The following is a 24,893-nucleotide window of genomic DNA, read 5'->3' on the forward strand; positions in this document are numbered from 1 at the left end:
TAAATTTTATAGATATTTTATTATCGCATGTTTGCTTTGAATGTTCCTCAAAAATTACAAGTTTTATTATTACAAAATAACTTAAATCTTAATGAAAAACGATCAAAAAATATTTCTGCAAATAGGACATGTTGACTTTTGACTTGTGCTGAACCATTTGTACTGAAAAAAAAACATATTGATTATTCAATTTATTGATGCCGTTATTTTTTAATCAAGTAACTTACCAAACATGGAGCATGGAACTTTTTACGACACGTGTGACAAGAAAGTTTTGGTATTTGATAAGTATTAATGTGAAATATACTGAAACAAATGTAACATTCTTCAACACCGGCGAATTTTTTATCGAGATTTTTCTTCCACATCATGAGACCATCCCAAATCGATCCATTCTGTAACGAAAAAATCACTAAGATTAATTTATATATTGCTTAAATTTTCTGGAAAGTCAACTGATATTGGGATGTCACATCTCGGACGTGCGATATCAGCCAAGTTATTATTCGAAGAAAAAAATTAATATTTCTGTCAATTCCAAAGTTCTTTATGTATCAGAATTAATTTTCGATTTCTATATTCGATCTCGCGGTCAATCGGATAACGCGCTCGCCTCCGGCCCCAAAAGTTCTCGGTTCGGTCCCGTTTAGATATTTAGTGTAGGAAAAAAAAAAAAAATTCAATCACATAAAATTGATTGAGTCCACAACAATATAAATAATTAACTATACGAAAAAAAAAAAATTTTTTTTTTTTTTTTTTTTACATTTTCAACATATCATTAGTTTTGTTGATGGTCAATGGTATTATATATTGAAATACTAGTCTTCTTGTATGATACATAACCAAAGAGACTAAAGACCCGGAGAATAAACTCCGGTGGAAAGTGTAGCTTTTCATTGGACTATATAATACATATATTTAAATGGACTGTCGTAAAGCATTCCTGTAAAAACAGCCCCTCATTCACAGTCTCTCAAAGTGGGAGACTCAGAAACATTCAGTTTACTCCATGGTTTACACGTATATATGATAAATTTGTGTGCATGCATGTAAGTTATTGTGAACGTTTCCGAGTCTCCTATTTGAGAAATTCTCTAGGTCACCCTGGTAGAAATGCTCCGTCGAATCGACGTCGGGCCCGACTTAATATCGAGATAACATGTGTAAGCATATAGGGAAACATTTTCAGGTTAAATACGTTATCTCGATATTAAGTCGATTTTACCGGTAAATTTCTACCAGGGCAAAATCGTGCCCAATGTGCAATGTAAAATTGTAAAATCCATTAATTAACAAATAATCCGAGGGGGAATTACATATTAGTATTACATACAAGATTATACCTATGATTACACAAGATTTCTCTTTTTTGGTAATCACAAAAATTCACAGTAATGTTTAATATATAATTAAAATACATAGTATAGTATCAATTTGAAAAGTAAACTTGATTACATTCTGAACAGATTTAAAAAATAATAAAATAAAAAGAAAGTTATCCTTACTTTGAATAGCATTTAATTATCTCATAAAATAAATATCAAAAATAAGAGATCCACATAAATGTCGACATTTATTATTTTTTATGAATTTTATTGATTGTTATATTAAGGTTGATTCTAGAAATGTGAATTCGCAGATTTTTTTTACGGAGGCTAGGAGCCATAGGCTCAGCCGCAGTCTTGAATTCATCGGCGAAAAAAAAAAAACGCTCATAACTTACGAACTAAGTAACCGAGAGACTTCGTACTAGGCTCAAAAGAAGCGCATTAAAAAACTCTATCGCCCGCGTAATAGGTTTTTTGCTCTATTGATAATAGTTTTTAATCAAAAAATTAAAATGTAAATTTTGAAAAAATTTTTTTTCTTACTTAAAAATTTGTGGTGTCTAAACTATCCATCAGAGAGTATTTATCACCAAAGGTTTTTTGTTCGTAAATTTTTTCTGTTTTATATTTCATTATTCTTAAATTATTATTTATGTAACTTAAAATAGTACATACGTTTTTATGTGAAAATTTTACAAGTTATAAAAACGGCGCAATAAATAACTCGACGCAAAATCATAATAGAGACTTCGTATTAGGCTCAATTTATGTGTCTCAGAAAACTCTATCGCCCGCTTTGCAAAATCCCTTTCCATTTATAATAGTTTTTTGAAAAAAAAAAAAAAAACTATAAAATCGAAAAAAAAAATTCCGATATTTAATTGGTTTTCTCGAAAACCGTTGATGAGAGAGAAAAAAACCCCTAATGCCGTTACTAGATTTTTTTGAGGCGCATAATTTGAGCCTAATACGAACTCTCTATCTTGATTATAACAAAAGTTATGGCTCGCCGAAAAAAAACTGAAAAACGGCGCAATGAATAACTCAACGCGAAATCAATAGAGAGACTTCGTATAAGGCTTATATTATGCGTCTCAAAAAACTCTATCGCCCGCATAATGGGTTTTTTCCCCTATCTATAATAGTTTTTGAGAAAAAAAAAAAAAACTTCAAAATTTGACAAAAAATTCGGATATTTAATTTTTTTGCTCGAAAACTGTTATTGAGAGAAAAAAAAAACCCGAATGCCGTCACTAGATTTTTTTAAGGCGCATAATTTGAGCCTAATACGAACTTCCTATCTTGATTATAACAAAAGTTATGACTCGCCGAAAAAAAAATCAAAAAAACGGACCAAAAAATGTCATCATAGAGTTGAAATAAAATGTTTATGAGGCTCCAAAAAAAGCCTTGATTCGAGTAATGTTATTGTTGATAAACCATTAAATTATATTTCAGCAATAATTTGAAATAATCATGGCCCTAGCCGGAGTATTGAAAATTTTTAATTTTCAACGGGTAACGCGGGCCACACGCCCCAACAAACGTTACCAGGTCTTTTTTTGGTCTTACTTTTTAAGGTCGAAGGTAAAAGATATTTCCCGTTATTGCACGGAGAAAAATTTTCACCAAATTTTACTATGCTGCCACATTACCAAAGAACTATCTTTTGACTATTGAAATATTTAATATCATTTTAACGAAAAAAAACAATAGTAGTCTTGAAAAATTAAAATGTAGCATAGCAATTTCTCATGTTTTTTTTTTTGCTATTTCCCGATGAAAAAATTACAACGCAAAAAGAAATTTTTACAGAAACCAAATTTAAAATTTAAAATAATCCAGCCTCAAAATTACAATGTAGCATAGCAAAAAATATTTTTTTTTTTTTTGTATATTTATAAAACTTACTCTGTTATTGTGGAAAAAATTAAAATGATCCTCTGAAAATTTACAATGTAGCATAGTAATTTTAATAACTTTCTTGGAATTCCTGTAGGTGTCACTAACAAATACAAAGCAACATATTTAAAATTACGATGGGGCATAGCAAAATTGATGACGGACTCAGAAATGTCAACTGCCCCCACTTTTTAGTCGACTGCGCAGGCGTGACTTTGCTTATTTTCCGATTGTTGATGTAAAACAAATAAATTTTTTTTTTCACGTGCGTTATCGTGGCGCAACGGATGCCGAGTAGGGTTTGTACTCGAAAGGTACAGAGTTCAAATCCTGAGCCTGGCCGATTTTTTAAGTCTACGTATTTATTGTAAAAAAAAAAAAACAAAGAAAAATATTTATTTATAATATTTTTTTTGAGCGTTTATAAACAAAGCAAATTTTGCGTTTGACCATTTCAAAAATTACTATGTTACACCGAGGAAGGTCGCATGGCCAGTATAGGTGGCGTTCTTCAATGAAAATTACTATGTTCCATCTCGATTTTTAATATGATGCTCTTATGGTACCAGCTTACTGTAACACAACGCAAAAATTGCTATGCTATTCTATTAAAAAAAAATGTAAATTTTTTTCCGTGTGTATTCGTGATTTTTTGGTCTCAAATGAAAGTCAGAATAATTATCTATTTTGATAAGTTTTTTAAAAATTTTCGTGAGTGTTTTTTTTAAGATAATTGATGTCAAAGTTGACAACTTCAACACATAGGGATAGGGATGTTTTTTTTATCACTTTGTAGTTCTTTATAATTCGGATTTTGAAAGCCCTCATAGATCATTTTTGTCTTAGGATCTTACGACGAATTCAATTTTTATTTATTAAATTTTCTATCATCAGCGGTCGTTTCCTTTCTTTTATTTGTCGTGCTGTCCCATGTTTTTTGGCTATGGTATTATGTATGTGTCTATCCAGATGGATTAAAGACACACATACTACCAAAAACCTGATAAAATATGTCAATAAACATTTTGTAATTATGAAATAAAGTCTTATATCGTAAAAATCATGTTTTATGACCGATTGAAAAAAAAAGATTTCATTTTCTTGGGTTCGGCACCGTACTTTTTTTAATGTATAAGAGATAGGACTTATCCCCACCACGATATTCTAAAACTGTCGTTGGACACCCCTTAAAGAAGTAATGCACAAATGCACAAATTCATTGCGGAAGTTGCGGGACGCTTCTGGCGTCACAGACAAAACAGAGATTGGGCTGCACTGTAAAAAGCTTGCGATCCGTATACAATATATGGGACTGCGCGTGTGTGTGTGTTTGAACATGCCATACGTTGCCACATCTAATTTTTGACTTTTTCGTTATTATTTCTGTTTAAAAAAAAAATTAGCGTGTTGCGAGCACGCGCGAGGGTAGTGAAACTGCTTTCGGAGTAGTTGCATGTCACGCTGGATATCTCGCGGAATAATAATAATCATAATAATAATAATAATAATAATAATAATAATAATAATAATAATACTGACAATAATATTCAAATATAAATATTAATAATTATTAGTGTTTATATTTCGAATATTATTATTATAAATTTTATTATTAATATCGTCACATTAATGGAAAAAGGGCGTAAGTGCCATTTTTGGGAATTTTTTTTTCTATTGAAAGAAAAAGGGCGTAAACGCAAATTTATAAATTTTCGGGTTTTTCATCTAATTTTAAGGTTGAAAAAAAAGGAAGAAAGGCGTAACAACTTTCTATAAAGGATAAAGGGCGTATGTTCAGGGACTTATGCCTTTTTTTACATTATCGAAATCATTTTTAATAAAAGATGAAGATTTGTAATTATTTTCATGTTTTTTTTATAAATAATAAATTATTTATAATTATCAGTAAACAATTAATAATTTAGAAAATCCTGCCATTAAATAAATTTCAAATAAAATTGGAAATACGGCCGTCATCTTTTATTAAAAATTATTTTGATAACGGAAAAAAAGCGTAAATCCTTGGACATACGCCCTTTTTCCTTTATCAAAGGTTGTTACCCCCTTTTTTTTTTTTTTCTTGAGTATATGTATATTTAACCATATATATATATATAACCATAGTATGAATAAAATAACAATGATTTCAAAAATATCATCGATAATAATAATAATAATAATAATAATAATATCGATATAATACTCATAATAATAATAAGAATCATATTGATATTGACAATACCATTCATATATAAATATTGATAATATATAATTAATTTAATAAAATAATAATAACAATAATTTTATGAATAATAATATTTATAATAATAATAATGTTAATTACGATATAATATTGATAATATTATCATAATATTATCAATAAAAACAAAACATAAATTTACAATTAATGTCGCCAAAAAGCCTCAATTTTTAAATACCAGTCTATTCATAATTAATTTAATAAAATAATAATAACAATAATTTTATGAATAATAATATTTATAATAATAATAATGTTAATTACGATATAATATTGATAATATTATCATAATATTATCAATAAAAACAAAACATAAATTTACAATTAATGTCGCCAAAAAGCCTCAATTTTTAAATACCAGTCTATTCATCATACCTTTAATAATCAAAAGACGTAAAATATCCAAAAGAATGTCGTGAATAAAGTTGAATAATTTGCTGGATAAAAAAAAATTTTAAAAAAAATTAGGCGCTGCAGTTTTTATTATTTATTATATTATTATTATACCATGTATCGAAATAGCGCCTAATTTTTAAAAAAATTTTTTTTTATCCAGCAAACTATTCAACTTTATACTTCAAAATTTTGACATTCTTTTGGATATTTTACGTCTTTTGATTATTAAAGGTATGATGAATAAACAGGTATTTAAAAATTGAAGCTTTTTGGCGACATTAATTGTAAATTTATGTTTTGTTTTTATTTCACTTATTTTGTTTAAATTAATAATAAATTATATTTGTAATTCGTCTACTTTAAATTGACCGTGAATACCATAATAAATAATAAATAATAATCGAATACTAATTTTCTGAAATATAAAAATTTAAACGTGTATATATATATACTATATATGTACGCTTTGAATAAAAGGAAAAAGAAACAAATTTTGCTATACCATCAATGATAAATAACTAACGAATGCGGCTGCATACACACATATATAGAAAATCAGAGGGATAGCGGGTATGCGGGGTATGCGCAACGTATCCGAAGAAATTAGACATTTCAGCTTGAAAATTTATTTTTTAGTAAGATTTAATACCTGGTTTTTACTGACTCTTATATCTTTTTTATTATTTGTTGGAAAAAATCGAGAGTAGGCTTATTGGAAAGAGAGGCATCGATATACATAGTGAAACTATTTTTATTTTTTTTTTTAACAAATAATTAGAACGCCATTTGATAAATTAAAAACGACGAAGTCACGGACCACTGACTTGAAATACTTATACCCGGTAAAGAGTCTCGCTTTTTAAAAATTGAGGCGAGACTCTACCGAGTCTCTTGATATTAATATTTTGGTATCGATAGGATACTGTTTAATAATATTTAAATAAAAAAAAAAAGTTTTAAGTCGCACACGCATACACACAAACCAGGAGTGCTATTCTTGGTCCCGTATTGCGGGAGTTATTGCGGGTCCCACAATAACGATTCGCCGACAAGAAATGTTTGTCGCGATAGAAAAATATGAAGGCGCTTGTTGTTGCTTTCATGTGAAGCTGCCATAGTCGTATGCAAATGCAAAAATAAGGTAGTAATGCGGGGGCTGAGCGTGAAAATAATAGAGTGGTGGGGAGTTTGGCAGTCAGCTTGGAGTTTATATTAGAAGAGGACAACTATAGAGAAAAAAAAGATAAAAAACTCCCATCACTCTATTATTTTCACGCCCCTCTGTATTCCCCATACCGCTCAGCCCCCGCATTACTCTACAATTCAATTTAATTTTTAATAATTTTTTTAACCCTTTTAATGATTTTTTTTTTGATTGGATTTTTTTTTTTTATATTTAAAATACATTAAAGAAAATTAACCTAGCTCGCCAATCAGTTTAGACTTACGCTATAATTCATGTTTTTTTCAATTTTCAAAAATTAATATCTCGACCGGATGATAACTTATTTGATTGGAATTTTAAAATTAACTTAATATAATAAAATTAAAAGTATTAAATTATCGATTTTTTACCTGGCTTACCTGTGGACGGCAGACAATAAAAATGATTGGAAATAGGTGCAACGTGTTCTGGGTCCTAGAGACGGCTGTACCCAAATTCAGCCCCGTGGCACCCCTAAGTAAAAAATCTAGCTAAGGAAAAGATGTTGCTAAAGAAAAAATGTAGCTAAGTAAAAAATCTAGCTAAAGAAAAGATGAAGCTAAGTAAAATAATGTAGATTTTGATTGTTGAGCTAAAATTACAGCTAAGTACAAAATCTGGCTAAGTAAAATATCTAGCTAAGAAAAAAATATTGCTGGTAAAATAATGTAGATATTGATTGTTTTGTTACAATTACAGCTAAGTATAAAATCTAGCTACGTAAAAAATCTAGCTAAGTAAAATATCTAGCTAAGAAAAAAATATTGCTGGTAAAATAATGTAGATATGGATTGTTTTGTTACAATTACAGCTAAGTTCAAAATCTAGCTAAGTAAAAAATCTAGCTAAGTAAAAAATGTAGCTAAGTAAACAATGTAGCTAAGTAAAAAATTTTGCTAGTGAAATAATGTAGATATTGATTGTTTTGTTACAATTACAGCTTAGTAAAACATCTAGCTAAGTAAAAAATTTTGCTAGTGAAATAATGTAGATATTGATTGTTTCGCTACAATTACAGCTAAGTAAAAAAATGTAAATATAAAAAAAAACACTTGGTTTTTTTTTGTAAAATTTATTTTTTTTTCTAAGTTCATTATTTTGAACTTGGCCGAACTAGACGAAACAAGTCAAAAAATAAAAATGACTCCGGATGGTCATAGAAGCCAGAATGGACGATAAGTCACGTCCCTCACCGTGGGAGTGCCACGGGGCTGAATTTGGATATTGCCAGTGTCACATACTGTTTTTGCCTATGTCTTACGGACTATTTGTAAAATTTTATTTTTAATATATTGCAAATGATATGTATTTGATAAAAACCGAATATGAAAAAACATAAAATGTAAAGTAATAGATTATGCATAGTTCAGAATTGTCAATGGCTAGGTTTTCTAAATTTAGTAATTATTTATTTATCGAAATGGAAAAACTTAGAAAATAAAATACATAGAATTAGAAAAATATAGAAATACAAGTGTGCCGAAGTGCAAAAAGTTCGACAGTGCAAGTTCAGTGTTTTCAGTCGATAATGTGATGGTAAAAGCGAAAATACAGTCGACTTAGAAATCTTTTTTACCTACTACAAAAATAATCTTATGGTAAATATAGAATACAAAACTAAGACTAAAATACAAAAAAACATTTAAATATTATTTCCAACTTTTGATAAGTTTTGTTTATATTTAACTGTTATATTTTGAATAGTTGTGGCAAGTAAAATTTATTGAATAATCAATGTAAGTATAACTATTATCTTTTCCTTGGTAATTATTTTATTTATTTTAAATAAAATTACTTCAACTGATTTTAATAAAAAAAAATATCAAGGACAAGCACTATCTAAGGAAAAGATGTGGCTAAGGAATTAATGTAGCCAGAAAAATTAGATGATAAGCAACATTATTTCCTTAGCTACTGCTTTTCCTTGGTATTTTAATTTATCAAAATAAATTTTAATAATTTTATTTGGCAAATAAATAAATGAAATACCAAGGAAAACCAGTAGCTAAGGAAAAGATGGAGCTAAGGAATTAATGTTGCTCACCACATAATTTCTTAGTACTGCTTGTCCTTAGACATTTTTATTTAGTTAATAAATAACAAAATACCAAGGACAAGCAGTAGCTAAGGAAAAGATGAAGCTCAGGAATTAATGTTGCCAAAAAAATTATGTAATAAGCAACATTATTTGCTTAGCTCTATCTTTTCTTTAGTTACTTCTTTTTCTTAGTAATTTATATTGATTATAATATTGTCCAATAAATAATTAATATGTGGTATATATATATATATATATATTAATAATTAATTAGATATTTATTATTATTATTTTAGAGCTTAATTATAAACAATATAAATTTATAGTTAATGTTGTTATTGGTGAGCAAAGAGTGTGGTGTTAAAATGGGCAATCGTTGTCTTTGGGATGCTGAAGCAGACAGTTATCCTCATGGAAATTATTTAAACGTATGTTAAAAATAAATATATTAATTTACTATATATTATTAATTAACAATCACAAATCTAATTATAATTTATTGATATTTATTTTTTTTATTTTTCAAGGAACAATGTTTTGTGTAGCTTGTGTCTACGCTGTTTTTTTTACTAAAAAAAATTATATTTAAATGATTTTAATATTTAATCAAGTTTAATTTATCATTTAATATTTATCAAATTATTTTTTTATTTACAAAATAAGTGTTTGTGTCTTTGTTAATTGATTGGATTTTGTTTTAAATTTTTTTTTTCTTTTTCATTTGAAATAAAATAAATTGACTGACAACTGGATGTTTAAATTAATTTTTAAAATATATCAATTTCTGTCAAAGTTGTTGATTACAATAATTTATCAAATGACGAAATTGAAAGTCTTGGAATATGATTGGAATATGTCAAAAAATGATTGAACGTGATGCAAATGAATTATGAAAATTATAATACCAATGACATATTATATTTGTTTTGTGCATTAAGTAGTTATATTGCTTCGATATTATTTTATATATTATGGGTAAGTTTAATGACAATCAAAAAACGGTTCTTACAAATTTCATAAAAAATTAATATGTCAAAATTGATATAATTTAGGAAATTTTGAAAAAAAATTAAACGCTTGAACTTTCTAGAATCAGAGATATTGTTAATTAAAGTTTGCAAAATTTATTAATATTTGACATGAACGTGAGGCCGAGTGTATCCGAGTAGCAATGATGCGTCGCGCGCAACTCTCCACTTATTTTATATATCACACATATACATACAAACATCTAAAAGAATAACAAACTATAATTTTATGGAATTAAAATTTCCAATTATTTTTAAACAAATTAATTATTTTAAAAAATTAAATGAATAAATAAATGCATATTCCAATATTGATAACCTTAATTTACAACTAAATAAACAGCTGTCACAACAAGCATCATAGATTCACACAAACACAAGTACACATCTATCCGAGCGTTTTCCCGAACACAACTTGGCCGTGATTGGCTGAAATTTGTACAGTATCAGGCAAAAATTACGGGCTCCGATATAGACTTTTTGTTGCAATTAACACTATGCTTTTTCCTAAACTTTCTATTTCGATTATCGCAGAAGTACTCCCTTAATGTATTTACAATTTCTTTAATTTTCAGCTTTAAATCATTAATTTAATTTGATGAATATACATTGATGTATATTGATTTTCTCATGATTTTGGATTTACCAGAAGAAATAATTCTTGTTGAATTTTATTATTTATTTTTCTTAAATTATTACTCTTAAATAATTACTCTTTTTTTTCGTTGATCAAAAATTAATTTTCTTTTTTTTAAATTTTCATCATCAATATTTTTTATTTTTGATGATAATTTTAACGTATCAAATTGCTAACATTCAAGTACTCATCAACTTGTGTTAATACTTAGAATGAAGCTCAAATAAATATTTATAAAATTATTTTCTAATTAGTATATTTAACAACTTACAGGAACAGTCCAATGGAAATTATTTTGACATTTAAAAAAATCATTATCTCGTTCATCAAGCCTATCAATTCTTAGATTTTTAGATTCCAATAAATTTTCATATTTAGTCATCGTTAAATTTTCACCAAATATATTTTCATAATATTTAATTTTTTCACTTATAATATAATTAATTTTTTTTTTTTTTTCAAAAAATTTAATTTTTATTTCAGCAAGTTGTAGCTTTTTTTCTTTTCTTGTTTATTCAATAAATATTAAATTTTTTCATCATTTAACTTTAGAAAACAATTATTACCAAGGTTATATATTTTCTTGATTATTAGCTTCATGAATATCATGAAATTTTGCATATTCTTTTTCTAAATTATCAATTTTTTTGATGTAAAAAATTTTTTTTTCCTCAAAATCATTTTTTACTTTTCATTCGACAATATGTTGAATATTTTATTGAATATTATTTTATATGATTTTTAATTTAGCCAAAATATCTTTGCATCTTTTATAAAGATATGTATTTTTCATTTTTATATTTTTATATTCTTCCCATATTTCTTTTAGTTCTGCTTTTTATTAAGACGATTTTCTGCAACTGATGAATACCTAAACCTTATCATTCCATCAAAATCCAAAAGTGAAATATCAAATTAATTTTTTTTATAATCCAAATTGAATGAATAGTCATTTGAGTCACTTTCTAATTTTTTGCTACTAAAAAATGAGGATAATTTATGTTTTAGCTTATAATCATCATCATTGTCTCAATCATCAGCAGTTTTATCATCAATTCTATATTCTGATGAATAAATATCAGCAAAATTAATCCTCTTTTCTGTTGATTTTTAAATTGCCAATATTTTTCTTAGCTACTGCTTGTCTTTGGTATTTTTAATTTTTGATTAAATAAAATATATGTAATTTATTTTTTTTTTAATCAAAAATGTTGCCTACTGCTTTTCCTTAGCTACATTTTTTTCTAGCTACTGCTTGTCCTTGGTATAATATTTATTTATTTATTTAATAAATAAAATACATGTTATTTTTTTTTTTTTTTTTTCAATAAAAATGTCCAAGAAAATGTCTGTAGCTAAAGCAAAAATGGAGCTAAGGAATGTTGCTTACCACATAATTTTTCTGGCTACATTAATTCCTGAGCTACTACTTTTCCTTGGACATGTTTGTTTTAAAAAAAATAAATTACATGTATTTTCTTTGTTAAATAACATAAAAAAATACCAAAGACAATCAGTGGCTAAGGAAATTTCACCACATAATTTTTTAGCCTCATCTTATTCTAAGCCAATGTGCGTCCTTGTTTTTTTTTAAATTTATACAACAAATCAAATTATAAAGCAATTAACTTCAATACAAAAATAAAATCATTGAGTCATATATTCATTTTTTATAATTATCATGAACATCAATTCATCCGGTTTTATGTTGAATTTGAATCATAGTGAATTACATTGTCTTTAAATTGTTGTAAAAAAATAAATTCAATTGTATCTCAATCATATAGAGTATACTTCGCGCCTAAAATCAGTACAGATTTCAACATGTCCCACTAAGTTCAAAAATATTATCATTTTAGTTATCATTTAAGCCCTACGATAGTTACATTACCGACATACTGGAGTATAGAAAAATGATCGAAGTGCAAAAAGTTCGAATCTGAAATGTATAGATTTGCAGAATTATAACACAGAATTATAAAACATCGAATTTTAGAATGGTATAAATATATATATAATGAATTACAATATATCGGTTATGTAAAGCCATAGAAATGTTTAATAAGAGAAAATTATAAATGTATAGAGTTTTGATTATATCGCATTGTTAAATCAACGATTATTAAATAACTAGAAAAAAAAATATTTAGAATCAATAATTAATAGAGATACAATTAAAAAAAAAATATAGTCAAGTCCCCCAAGGTGCACCCTTAGTGTTCCGTAGGATTTTTTATTTTTTTTCTTGTTGTTTGATTTGTTTTTTCATTTTATTGTAAAATAAATGACTATTTTTTTTGTTTTGTTTTATTTTCTAATGTTGTTTATTTCTGTTGTTTAATAAAAAAAAAAATAAATGACCGAAAAATTTCAAAAAAATAACGGAAAGTCTACAGATGACGCGTAATCGATTGAAACATTGCCGGAATCGATCTGTCAATATTTGAAATTGGGCCCTATCGAAAAATGGGAATATTAAATCTAATAAGGCCCAAAAATTGAAAATAATTATGGTAATTGCATTTGGGAAAAAAAAAAAATAAATTTCATTTAACATCAACTAATTCGGTTCGGCGGTTCAAAAAATATCTTGCAAAAACAAATTCTGACACTACATTTTGTTTAATAAAAAAAAAAGTAAACGACCAAAAAACTTCAAAAAAATATAGGAGAGTCTACAGATGAAGCGTCGTCGATTGAATCATTAAAAAAATTCTTCATTGAAAACTCTTTCATTGAAAAATCTTCAAAAAAATTAATTCATTGAAAACGCTTTCTTGTTTGTAACAAATTGTAATTTATTTAATTCATCATTTTTATTGTTTATATTAAGGGAGTTCGAACAACACTCGATTCTATTTAACTTTTTATTAAATTTTTAGAGTAGGTTTATGAAATCCATCTTAAATGTAAACCTTAATAAAAATGAAAGTTATCCATCTTATGCCAAAATTTCAGAAGTCTATACCTGCCAGTAAAATAGTTATTAATGTTTAAAGTCAACAACTTTTAACGTGTACGTTTACGGGAAAGTCGAAAAATGTTAAAAAAAAAACAACATATATCAAATTTTTACCGTGTTCTTAAATTCAGACCTAAATAAAAAACTATCTGTATGAAACTTTAAAATCTTAGAATAATTATAGAAAAAAAAAAAATTCAAGTTATCTGCTAGAAAGTTAAACAATCATTGTTTAAAAAAAAAAAAAAAGTCAAAGAGTGAAGGAGTGGAGGTAACAAAATACGTTTGTGTGCATGTAGATACACACAACCGCACATGTATTGGTGGAAAACAGGACCGTCTACGCAGAAAAAAGTGAAAGGTGCCGCATAAAATTTTATAAATTTTTACTATAGCATTGAGGGGCCCACTAGGTCACATTTCTTGTTTGTACTTTTTTCGTTCGAACTCCCTTAAACATTAAAAAAAAAAAAATCGAAAATTAAATTACGGGAATTTCATTTAAAAACAACCTTAAATAACGTCTTTAATAATTGATTACAAAAAATTCAACCGATCAACATAAGAGAATAATTATACCATCGTATTCAGAATAAAAAAATCTAACTGTTTACAGCATTTCAAAACATTCTTATTATATTTTAAAATAACAAGGTTAGCTGCATAACCTCTTTAAATAAAATAATTATCTACATGGTCAAATTTTTTCTAATTTTTATTGTGTGGTTTTTTTGAGATATTTACTGTCAAAATTGACAACTTCAACACCCAAGCTATAGGCGTTACCTCATATTTTTATTAATAACTTTTTTAAGAATTTTAATAATTAGAAAGATATTAAATAAATTAAAAATGATGAGGTTACGGATCACCGACTTATGAGACTTATTACGCTTATTACCCGGTAAGCTCACTAGTGTTTTTGAAAATTGAGACCAGAATTTGTACAAACCTTTCAATTGCATGAATTTTAGAAATCTATTTCACCATTTGTTGACTTCTTTTAATAGTTTTTACAGAAAATTCGCAAGTCGGTGGCACCACCTCTTTTCGGTAAAAAATCAAAGTAAAATAACGGTAAAAAACCAGACTTATAACTTTAAGTAGGATTGAATACAGGGAAAATATTTTTTTCCACTACCCAACGAAAAAAAAAATAACCAATAAATTTCCCGGCCACAATCTTAAAAAGCATTTACCTGATGAGTAAGAAATATTGAAAGTTGCATATGACAATTCTTCCAATTAGCAGCACCACAGGCATACTGTCCAGGTTCAACAGAAACAGGTCCGAGTGGATAATTAACTGGCAATACCATGTTCAATTCCAGCCTAGTATCATCCATTTGATAAAGTGCGATAACTTCACGGGCACTTGGATGAACCTTTATCACCATATTGGGAACTTCGATACGTTTCTTCAACAATTCTTCTTGGCATAAAATTGGAGTAACATAAAGCATTGTTATCTTTTCAACAACACTGCTAGCTTTTGGGTCGAGAGTGCTCCACCACTGTCTAACGGCAACTGGTAAGAACCTCAAACAATTGACATAAATCCAACATGCAATATGATCGATTTTCAAATCACTCAAACTCTGATTGAAATTGAGTACTGGAGGATTTTTAAATATATCACTTAGATGCGGAATTGGAAGACGACTCTTTGTCTCCTGTAATATTTCAGCTGGCATTAAACGGAATATATTGTTCAACAGCGATGGAAAAAAATCATCTTTGAGTTTTTCAGCATATTGATAACGTAAATCAGCATGTGCGTGACTACAAATTTCTAGTACATTTGCCCAGACGAGGAGATAAGCTAGTGTATAAGTATACGAATCAGTATATGATTGAATTGTACAACTGATATTATCGCAAAGCTTAAGACCACTCAACATTGCATCAACAATATTCTGTGTACTTTTCAATGAATCTTTGAAATTTGATATAATCAATGTTTTTGAATCAAAATTATCCTTGTCCATTGAATTTTTATCCAGCTCAACGAGCTTCGGGATCATTCTATTAAGCATAAAATACGATGACAATTGAAGACTTGGTACAGATGATGAAGACAGTTTAAACGAAAATTTAATTAACTCATTGCTGGTTACTTCGGGTGAAGTATTTCCACTGTCTGTCTTAAAGAATAAATTACCATTAAGTAATTTAACAGCATTTCCAAGATAGTTTAGCATGACAATTGGCATAAGATAGTCATTTTTTTTATTGTATAAATCAGCATAATACATCCATGTAGTTACAATACCACGGTGAATATCCTCAGCGAATACATCATTCCATTCAGATAGAAGAGTTGGTGGTAACTCGCAGATTGTATTTTTCTCGTGGCGATTCATTAAACTTTGTACCTCACAAAACATATTACTCACAGCAACGATGAAGCATTGTACCTTCAAATCATGATGATTATGTTTCGATTTATTAACTGAAAACTGCCAAGATGCAAGATAAACACACACAGCATCCCAAAGAGTTGAATTCATAACAGTTGGTGCTGTCTTGACAAATTGTGTAAACAACCTGATGACTTCTAAAGGCAAATAAAAGTCTTCCCAAGATACATTGTCAACGTCAATTCCACTGTTTGCATTAACTAACAGAAAATTATTATTCTGACATCGTTTTATTATTTTGATGAGTACATCTCGGCACAGAATATCATGTTGTCTACCGCCAACAAGATTTCTCGCCAATACAACAGCATTGATATGATGTGCTAGTGTTAATAAATTATTATCGAGTTCCAAGAATTTCCTCAATTTACCATCACTATTTAGTTTTATCTCTAACAAATGTTTGTCATCGAGATAATAATGCCTTAAAAATTGATTGAATATACTACCAAATTCAATCCAAAAATCATCCACTTTTTTTGATTCGTTCAACACGTTACCCCATATAAATTTTGGTACTTTTTTACGAAGTTCAATGCAATCGACATTTAATAATTCATTCAATTTCTTAATAGAATCATAATTCTTTGCTGATTTATAGTGGTTGCCATATAAATCACTGAGACTCACGATTAATAAGATGCTGTTGATGATGTGGTGTAAATCGGCAAGATAACCCTTGTCACTAGAGTCCTCGGCAACATGATGGTCGGCCAGCTTAACCAGCAATTTAATTAAGAGTTTTACATTAAGCAAGGCCCACTGAAGACAAGATTCAGTTTTATCAGGAATCACTTCTTTTTCAGAGATAATGTATGTCATTGGTTTGTCCACCGGTAAACTACGAATTGGATTTGAAAGATGAAAATAACCCGATAATATTTCACCGTAAAGTATTAAATCAGCAACTTGTGGTATCCATTCTGTAAATATATGTTTTTGCGATAAATTAAATTGAATCATCATGCTCAGAGCTGAATAATAATCATAATAGCATGATGATTCGATAAAGTCGAAAACAATATCGACCATGTCATCGACATTTGCATTGCTTGATGAGTATAATTTCTTGAATAATATACTAATGCATTCACTTTGAAAATCGAGTAATTTATCTGATAATAATTTTTTATTTATTTTTTTCAAACCAGACTTCCAATTTTCACGTGTTTTTTTCTTTACAGATAACGATATATTGTCATGTAAAGTCAAACCAAATAGACTTCTTAACAGCTTCAGTGAACCACTTGTACAGTCTTGATGCGTCCAAGTGAGCTCGAGCAATTGCAAAACTAAATCGACCATTGGATTGTCTACTAATTCATCGTGATTATTTAATTTTTCACAAAACACTGATGCTATTCCATCAATTGCTTCCTGATTCACACTTACCTTACTGTTTATAGATCTGAATGCCAAAATAATCAAACCAACATCGAGTGATTTTTCAGTCTCATTTTTATCACAGATTTTTTTCGATACTTTAATAAGATAATCAGTTACTTGTTGTTGCTTCAACCAATTATTTATCTGATAATCTTTACGATTTTTATTAACAAGACACACTGTGAGAGCTTCACTTAAAATATTGTCATCATCGAAATCATTTAAGGAATCAAGAATCATTTTTTTTTCATAATCAGTCATGTAACTATACAACATAAATGTCAACTGTACAACAGAATTTGAATCAAATTTTTTTTCAGCCAACCAATTTTTCAAGTTTTTGTTATAAAATTCAAATAAACTTTCATTTCCTTTTGTCATCTCAATAAATAGTTTTTCACTTTCAAACGTTAATGTAAGTTGGTTTAGATAATCAATACGTTTCCTCGAGTTTTCATTTTCAATATTATTCAAAAAGTTAATGCACACTTTTGACACTAATTGAACAAGTTCATTATCGAATGCTTCATCATTATTGTTCGATATTATTTCAACTATTTCTTTTCTATTAATAAAATCATCACAATCAGCAAATTGAACATGACGACCATGGCGCGATTGAACCGGAGTATATTGCAAGCTCGTAAGTAATTCAATTTTAGCATGAAAAATGTTCGAAATCTGAATTTCATCGTTATTATTCATCGTACTATCACTTAATTTGAAGAAAATTTTCTCAAGTTGAATCCAAAATAACTCAACCAATTTTTGGTAAGATTGGTATTTTTTATTTTCACGATTTTTACTCCAATATCTAACAAGTTGTGTCACCTCGTGGAACATGATTTTTTTGTTTTTCGAGTATTCCAACATACAAGATTCAATCAAAGGCATTAGTTGATTTTGCAATAACCCACTACAAAAATCGAGATCGTCGTTATTTAATAACACTGTATACCTAAAACATTCAACGAATGATTTTGTTATCGAAAATATTTCTGAACGACTCATTTGTACTGTCTTTTGTGAAAATCCAATTTTCATATTATCAAAAAAATTATAATAACAATTTTTTTTATCATCACTATTGAATTTGTGAAATTGACTTAGTAACGGCAATAAACTCGGATAAACAACACTTGCACAACCTTGTCCACCATTTTTGAGTACTCTCCATAATTTTGGTAGTACCAATTTCTCCGTACTGACTGAATTATGCCAATCATTTATTTTATCAATTGCAATAACAATACATTCCCAGACAGCTGACAATATACCAGGATCTGAATCATCAAGACAATTCATTATTGAAGTCATTGCTCTTTTTTTTTCATCGTTTATTAAACTCGTTGCAGTATTAATTATTGATGATAAGACGTTAAAGAATGCAGTTTTAATAAGTGTATTTTCATGTTTCGATAGTTTCCAAAATTTTGTATTACTTATTATTTGTTGATGAATGTGCATTGTTTTTTCAATTTGTTGAGGTGGTATTCTCTTATGATAGTAAGAATAACTCTGAAGACTACATATTAAAATACGTTGATACTTTGTTTCAAGTTCTTCAGGCGTTAGTAATTTGTTTGTGTTCATTGTTTGAGGTGTTTGTACAATTATGTTGTCACGTATATATGACAATATTTCATTTTGACAATAAATTATTGCATCGTTTAATTTTTTATCTGGAAATGTATCGTTAAAGGAGTTCATTGCAGCTGAAGCTGTTAATGGATATGTATCAAATTGAGATGTAAACCATACGCCAGCAATTCGTTTTAAATATATTGCAATATTTCTACCAGCCCGTTTGACAAGCGATGCATGAGCTAGTTGAGCTGCTTCACGTACACGATGCTCAAGATCAACGGATAATGCTAAATAGTGCCTTGGCCAAAATGGTAAGATTGACTCAACTATTTCAATACTTGACTCATTACACATTTGGGAAAACTCCTGAAGAGCCTAAATGAATGGATAAATATTTTCATTATTTGTTTTCGATGGTCATTTGTGTTTTATTTTAGCTTACTTTAAACTTAGTTGTTGCATCTTTTTTAGTCATTTTTTTTAATACAAGCTGAAAACTTTGGTCAATGTCAATGTCATTTAGATTGCCTATAGAAAGTCTTTGAACGTAATCACAATCTTTAGGAACTGAAAAACCAACAACGTTTGACATTGCTTTGCTAAGAAGTTCTGCACTTCGGCTGCTATTTGATGGCTGAAAATCAGAATTTTGAGTTGATTAATATGATTGATAATACGATAAAAATTCGATAAGTTTAGGTAGAAAATTTATTACCTTGGTATTATTTTTAGTCCTTTGGGATTTGTTTTTCCCCATGATGGAAATAGGATTGTCACTGTAAGCACAAACTTACTATTTTTTAACAATAATTATAGTTAATTTAGTTTTTTAAAAGTAATTATAAACATACTTTCAAGTGATTCAATCAACAACGCAATTAAATGTTTTTTTCAATATTGGGAATTGAGATTATAAACTATAAGCAGTATATATATATGTAAACTGTAAAGTATAAAGATTAAAGACTACACATTGCACATTTGTACCAGCGTTGCCACAACTCGAAATCTCGAATTGAGAATGGAACCAGGGTTGCCAGATACTTGACAGTTGACGCCAGTAAGATACCGTGTAAATTACAGTAGTTTACATGGCTTGGTTTCTTACATGAAGTACATTACATTGTAGTAATAATACAGTTCTGAGGGATTTTGTTTCATATATAATAGTCAGGGAAATTTTGATATATAAAATTTAACAAATATAAGTTTTTTCATGTTGTTTATAATTTCAAGCTTTACGTTTCATTATTATTATAAATAAATGATTTAAACAATTGTTATTATGCAAACTAATATTGCATAATATTTATTATAACCAATTTATAATTCTCTAGTTACTGGTAATTAATTAGTAATAAATTGTGGTGTGGTTATCAAGGGAGCATTCAATAGCTGCAGTACAATTCACAAGGCAAATTTTTTACAATTTAGGGCTTTTTTTTGCCGGTGGTGGCGCTTGTCAAATTTTTTTTATATAGATTTCACATACAAAAGCTCTACAAGCGCCGCCAGTAGAGGAAAAAAGCCCTAAATTGTAATGCCCTGTGAATTGGACTGCTGGCCGAGGGCCTCGGTCTGGGCCAACAAAAAGACAACTTGATGAATCGAAAACTAGCTATGAGAAAAACCCATTCAAATATTTGAAATTATAATGGAGCAGTGCTGGCACTATGAACATATGAAATAAACCATGATCAACTCAATCCATTCTTGGAGTACTTGAATTAGCTTGAAAACCAAGGTGATAATGATGACAAAGAAAGCGACAATGAAAAAATACCAGCTTTCAATGTAGGACAAAAATCCGTACTTGCAGACATTCTCGATGAAAAGTTCGTGTGTTCAGTTGGTAAATCAAGCATTCCAAATTTTTACAGAGACAAACTTGATTTATGGTTCATCATTGTAGAGTCGGAACTTAATGAAACAAGAGTTCGCAATAACCAAAGCAAATACAACCAGTCCAATTCACAGGGCAAATTTTTTACAATTTAGGGCTTTTTTTGCCGCTGATAGCGCTTGTAAAAATTTTTTTTATATAGATTTTCCATACAAAAGCTTCACAAGCGCCGTGAGTGGTGAAAAAAGCCTTAAATTGTAATGCCCTGTGAATTGGACTGCAGGGCAAATTTTATACAATTTAGAGCTTTTTTTTGCCGGTGATGGTAGCTAAGGAAAGGAAGTTGTTTACATGTTAATTTTTACAGAATTCATTTAGCCAAAAAAATTAACATGCAGGCAACATCCTTTCTTTAGCTAATATTTTTTCCATAGCTTTTTGTTTATTTAAATTAATGAAAAGCTATAGGAAAAATATTAGCTAAAGAAAGGATGTTGCCTGCATGTTAATTTTTTTGGCTAAATGAATTCTGCACCCGTATTCAGAGGATGTTCTCATTAGGGCTTTTTTTTTCCGATGGCGGCGCTTGTGAACTTTTTATATAGATTTCACATAGAAAAGCTCCACAAACGCCACCATCGGAAAAAAAACGCCCTAATGAGAACATCCTCTGAATACGGGTGCTGTTGTTGTTTTTATAATCAAATATTGTTCATATTATTTTTTTATTCTGTAATACATCTATTAATATATCAACAAAAAATTTGACAGTCGAGAGTTTTATGCAGCACCCATATTCACAGGGCAAATTTTATACAATTTAGGACTTTTTTTTGCCACTGATGGCGCTTCTAAAATTTTTTTTTATATAGATTTTACATATAAAAGCGCTACAAGCGCCACCGGTGGATGAAAAAAGCCCGAAATTGTAATGCCCTGTGAATACGGCAGTCCAATTCACAGGTCAAATTTTTTACAATTTAGGGCTTTTTTTTGCCGGTGATGGCGCTTGTAAAATTTTTTTTATATAGATTTCACATACAAAAGCTCCACAAACGCCGTCAGTGGAGGAAAAAAGCCATAAATTGTAATGCCCTGTGAATTGGACTGCGGGTGCTGGTGTGGTAGACAATTTTGATGCGATAGGGGCGTTCCTAAGTTTCATACTTTCATACCGGTATTATACCGGTTTAATACTTTCATATCGGTATGAAAGTATTAAACCCATATATGTAATGTTAAAAAAACATATATGATTAAACCCATGGTAGAAATATACAGGTATGTCCATGCCTCGGACGAAAATAAAAATCTACTGCGCAGTTCATTGGCGGCCATCTTGTTTGCATGTGTGTAAATCTGTGTGTCCGTCATATTATTATTATTGTACTATTAATTATTTATGTATGGCATGCTTAAAAGTTACATTAATCATAAATAAAAACTTTAAAAATATTATTTGATAATTCTACGTATTTATAGATGTTGCAAAACAATTAGAAATTGAACTTTTACTTTTTCACAAAAAAACAATTTGAAAAAATAAAAGAAATTTTTACAAATTTAGTTAACAAACTAGAAGTTTGGATAACAAGAACGATATAAATATTGCACTGGATGCAATACAATGTTTGGTACATACTTGTACGTACATTTGACTCAGAGTTTTTAATGAGCAAATTATAGAAGATAAAAAAAAAAAAAAAGAAAAATAAGTTGAAAAAAATATGTAACAAAACTTAATATGTATTTTATTTTTTATTTTTTATATAATTAATCATGTGTTTATGTATTTTTATTATTTTAATCTTTTATTAAGATCATCTTTAATATGTATTTTAATTTATGATTTAAATAAAGTCGCGCCACTTTAACCAATATGGCAACCGGTGGTCAGCACTTCTTATTGGCTTAAAAAAACGTATGCGCATGGACCTACCTGTATATTTCTACCATGATTAAACCCATGAAGACTAGAGAACCAGTGTTGGGTAGGTAAGATACCATGTAAGATACTGTATCTTACATCGGTGGTTTCATACATTGAGGTATCTTACACTGCGTTCCCAGCGCCTTCTATGATTTTTTAGTGGAACCTTCATGCCACAATTTTTTTTTATTCGATAAATACATGTCATTTATTTATTAAATAAATAAAAATCCCAAGAACAAGCAGTAGCTAAGGGAAAGATGGAGCTAAGGAATTACAGTTGCTGGAGTGGGTATAAGGAATTATTTTTTAAGCAACTGTAATTCCTTAGCCACGCATCTTTTCCTTAGCTACTGCTTTTCCTTGGACATTTTTATTTATTTTATGAATAAAATACATGTAAATTTATTTTTTTAAAATTCAAATGTCCAAGGAAAAGCAGTAGCTAAGGAAAAGATGTAGCTAAGGGATTGAGGTTGCCAAAGAATTATGTTTCAAGGAAATAATGTTGCTTAAAATATAATTCTTTGGCAACCTTAATTCCATTTTATGAATAAAATACATGTAAATTTATTTTTTAAAAATACAAATGTCCCAGGAAAAGCAGTAGCTAAGAAAAAGATGTAGCTAAGGAATTGAGGTTGCCAAAGAATTATATTTTAAACCACATTAATTTTTTTAAACATAATTCTTTGGCAACCCTAATTCCTTAGCTACATCTTTTCTTTAGCTACGCGTTTCCTTGAACATTTTTATTTATTTCAAAGAAAATTACATGTATATTATTTATTTGATAAATAATAAACTGTCCAAGGAAAAGCAGTAGTTGAGGAAAAGATGTAGCTAAGGAACTACAGTTGCCAAAAAAATTCTGTTTCAAGCAACATTACTTTCCTAAAACATAATTGTTTGGCAACATTAATTTCCGAGCTACATCTTTTCTTAGCCACTGCTTCTCCTTGATATCTTATATATTTATTTAACAAATAAAATGGCTCAATATACTTAGTTGGAAAAAATTTGGTAATTACTTCATTTATCTAGTCTTCTTGACTCTAACAAACATCATGTGTATAATGCTCTATTAGTGTTTGTCAGAGTATGTTTGTATTGTGCGCATTGTAAAAAAAAGCGATACAAGTCGCGCACGTTACCGTGTTACTACTAGCGCCCCTCAATTATGCGGCGACCGTATAGCGATACGGTTTTTTGAGGCAAGTTCGTCCTCCTGTATTTCTAGTCTTCTTGCATGTAGTTTCAATGGTCTGGAAATAGTTCACTGTGCGCCACCAGATGTCATGGTGAATAGGTCAGATCCCTATAGAAGAATGAGGATTCCAGTGATTCCAGTCAATACTTTTATACCGCAAATGTGAAACAATGCTATAAATGTGGACGCTTTGGTCATTTCGCACAAGGTTGTCAAGGTGATGATACCTGTCTGATATGTGGACAACCTAAGCATCCAGATGTTCAAGAGTGCAATCCAAAATGTTTAAGGAGGTTATGCAGAAATTACTCTTTTTTTTTTAAATACATATAATGAGAATGTTCTGAAATTTTGTACACAAGTAGATCTTTCCATTCTGAATACAACGGTATAATTATTTTCTTATGTTGATCGGTTAAATTTTTTGTAATTAATTATTGAAAATAATATGTAACATTGGCTCTTATGGAGATTTCAACCATTTTTTTCGGATAGAAAAAATGATGAAAAACCCTGGTAGAAATAATCTCTCCGGATTTTCTCTGGATTTCTCCGGATTTCTCTGGATTTCTCTGGATTTCTCCGGATTTCCCCGGATTTCTCCGGATTTTCTACGTAATTGAGACTTCCGGAGATATGTACGGAGTAATCTCCAGACTATTTCTATAATGTCTCCGGATTTTTTCCGGAATTTTGACTTAAAAAAACAAACACAAAAAAATGGAAAAATTAATAAGAAAAAGTAGAAATAAGAGTTTA

General features: G+C 28.8%; 1 protein-coding gene across 3 annotated transcripts; it reads right to left on the reverse strand.

The window, feature by feature from the left end:
* On the reverse strand, window positions 1-23,975 carry LOC122854969 (E3 ubiquitin-protein ligase listerin). 3 transcript variants are annotated; one of them, XM_044156014.1, is made up of 6 exons: window positions 23,956-23,975; window positions 19,867-19,927; window positions 19,594-19,785; window positions 14,958-19,526; window positions 228-395; window positions 1-162 (listed from the first exon to the last, which is right to left on the reverse strand). In XM_044156014.1, exons 1-6 carry the CDS (start codon window positions 23,958-23,960, stop codon window positions 103-105), a joined length of 5,055 nt encoding a protein of 1,684 aa, XP_044011949.1. In that variant the 5' UTR covers window positions 23,961-23,975; the 3' UTR covers window positions 1-102. The 3 variants fall into 3 exon arrangements, with proteins under 3 accessions (XP_044011949.1, XP_044011952.1, XP_044011950.1); XM_044156017.1 differs by lacking the exon at window positions 23,956-23,975 and adding an exon at window positions 20,003-20,134; XM_044156015.1 differs by lacking the exon at window positions 23,956-23,975 and adding an exon at window positions 20,003-20,130 and having other exon boundaries at window positions 19,867-19,944.
* Between the last annotated feature and the right edge of the window lie 918 nt (window positions 23,976-24,893).

The sequence above is a fragment of the Aphidius gifuensis genome, linkage group LG4 (assembly GCF_014905175.1).
Source record: "Aphidius gifuensis isolate YNYX2018 linkage group LG4, ASM1490517v1, whole genome shotgun sequence".
NCBI classification, from domain to species: Eukaryota; Metazoa; Arthropoda; class Insecta; order Hymenoptera; family Braconidae; genus Aphidius; species Aphidius gifuensis.

Coding starts and splice junctions, on each gene's coding strand:
- LOC122854969 (XM_044156014.1), bottom strand. Junction 19,786..19,866: donor GGACTAAAAATAATACCAAG/GTAATAAATTTT, acceptor TCTGATTTTCAG/CCATCAAATAGCAGCCGAAG. Junction 396..14,957: donor CAATATTTCTTACTCATCAG/GTAAATGCTTTT, acceptor TTTTCGTTACAG/AATGGATCGATTTGGGATGG.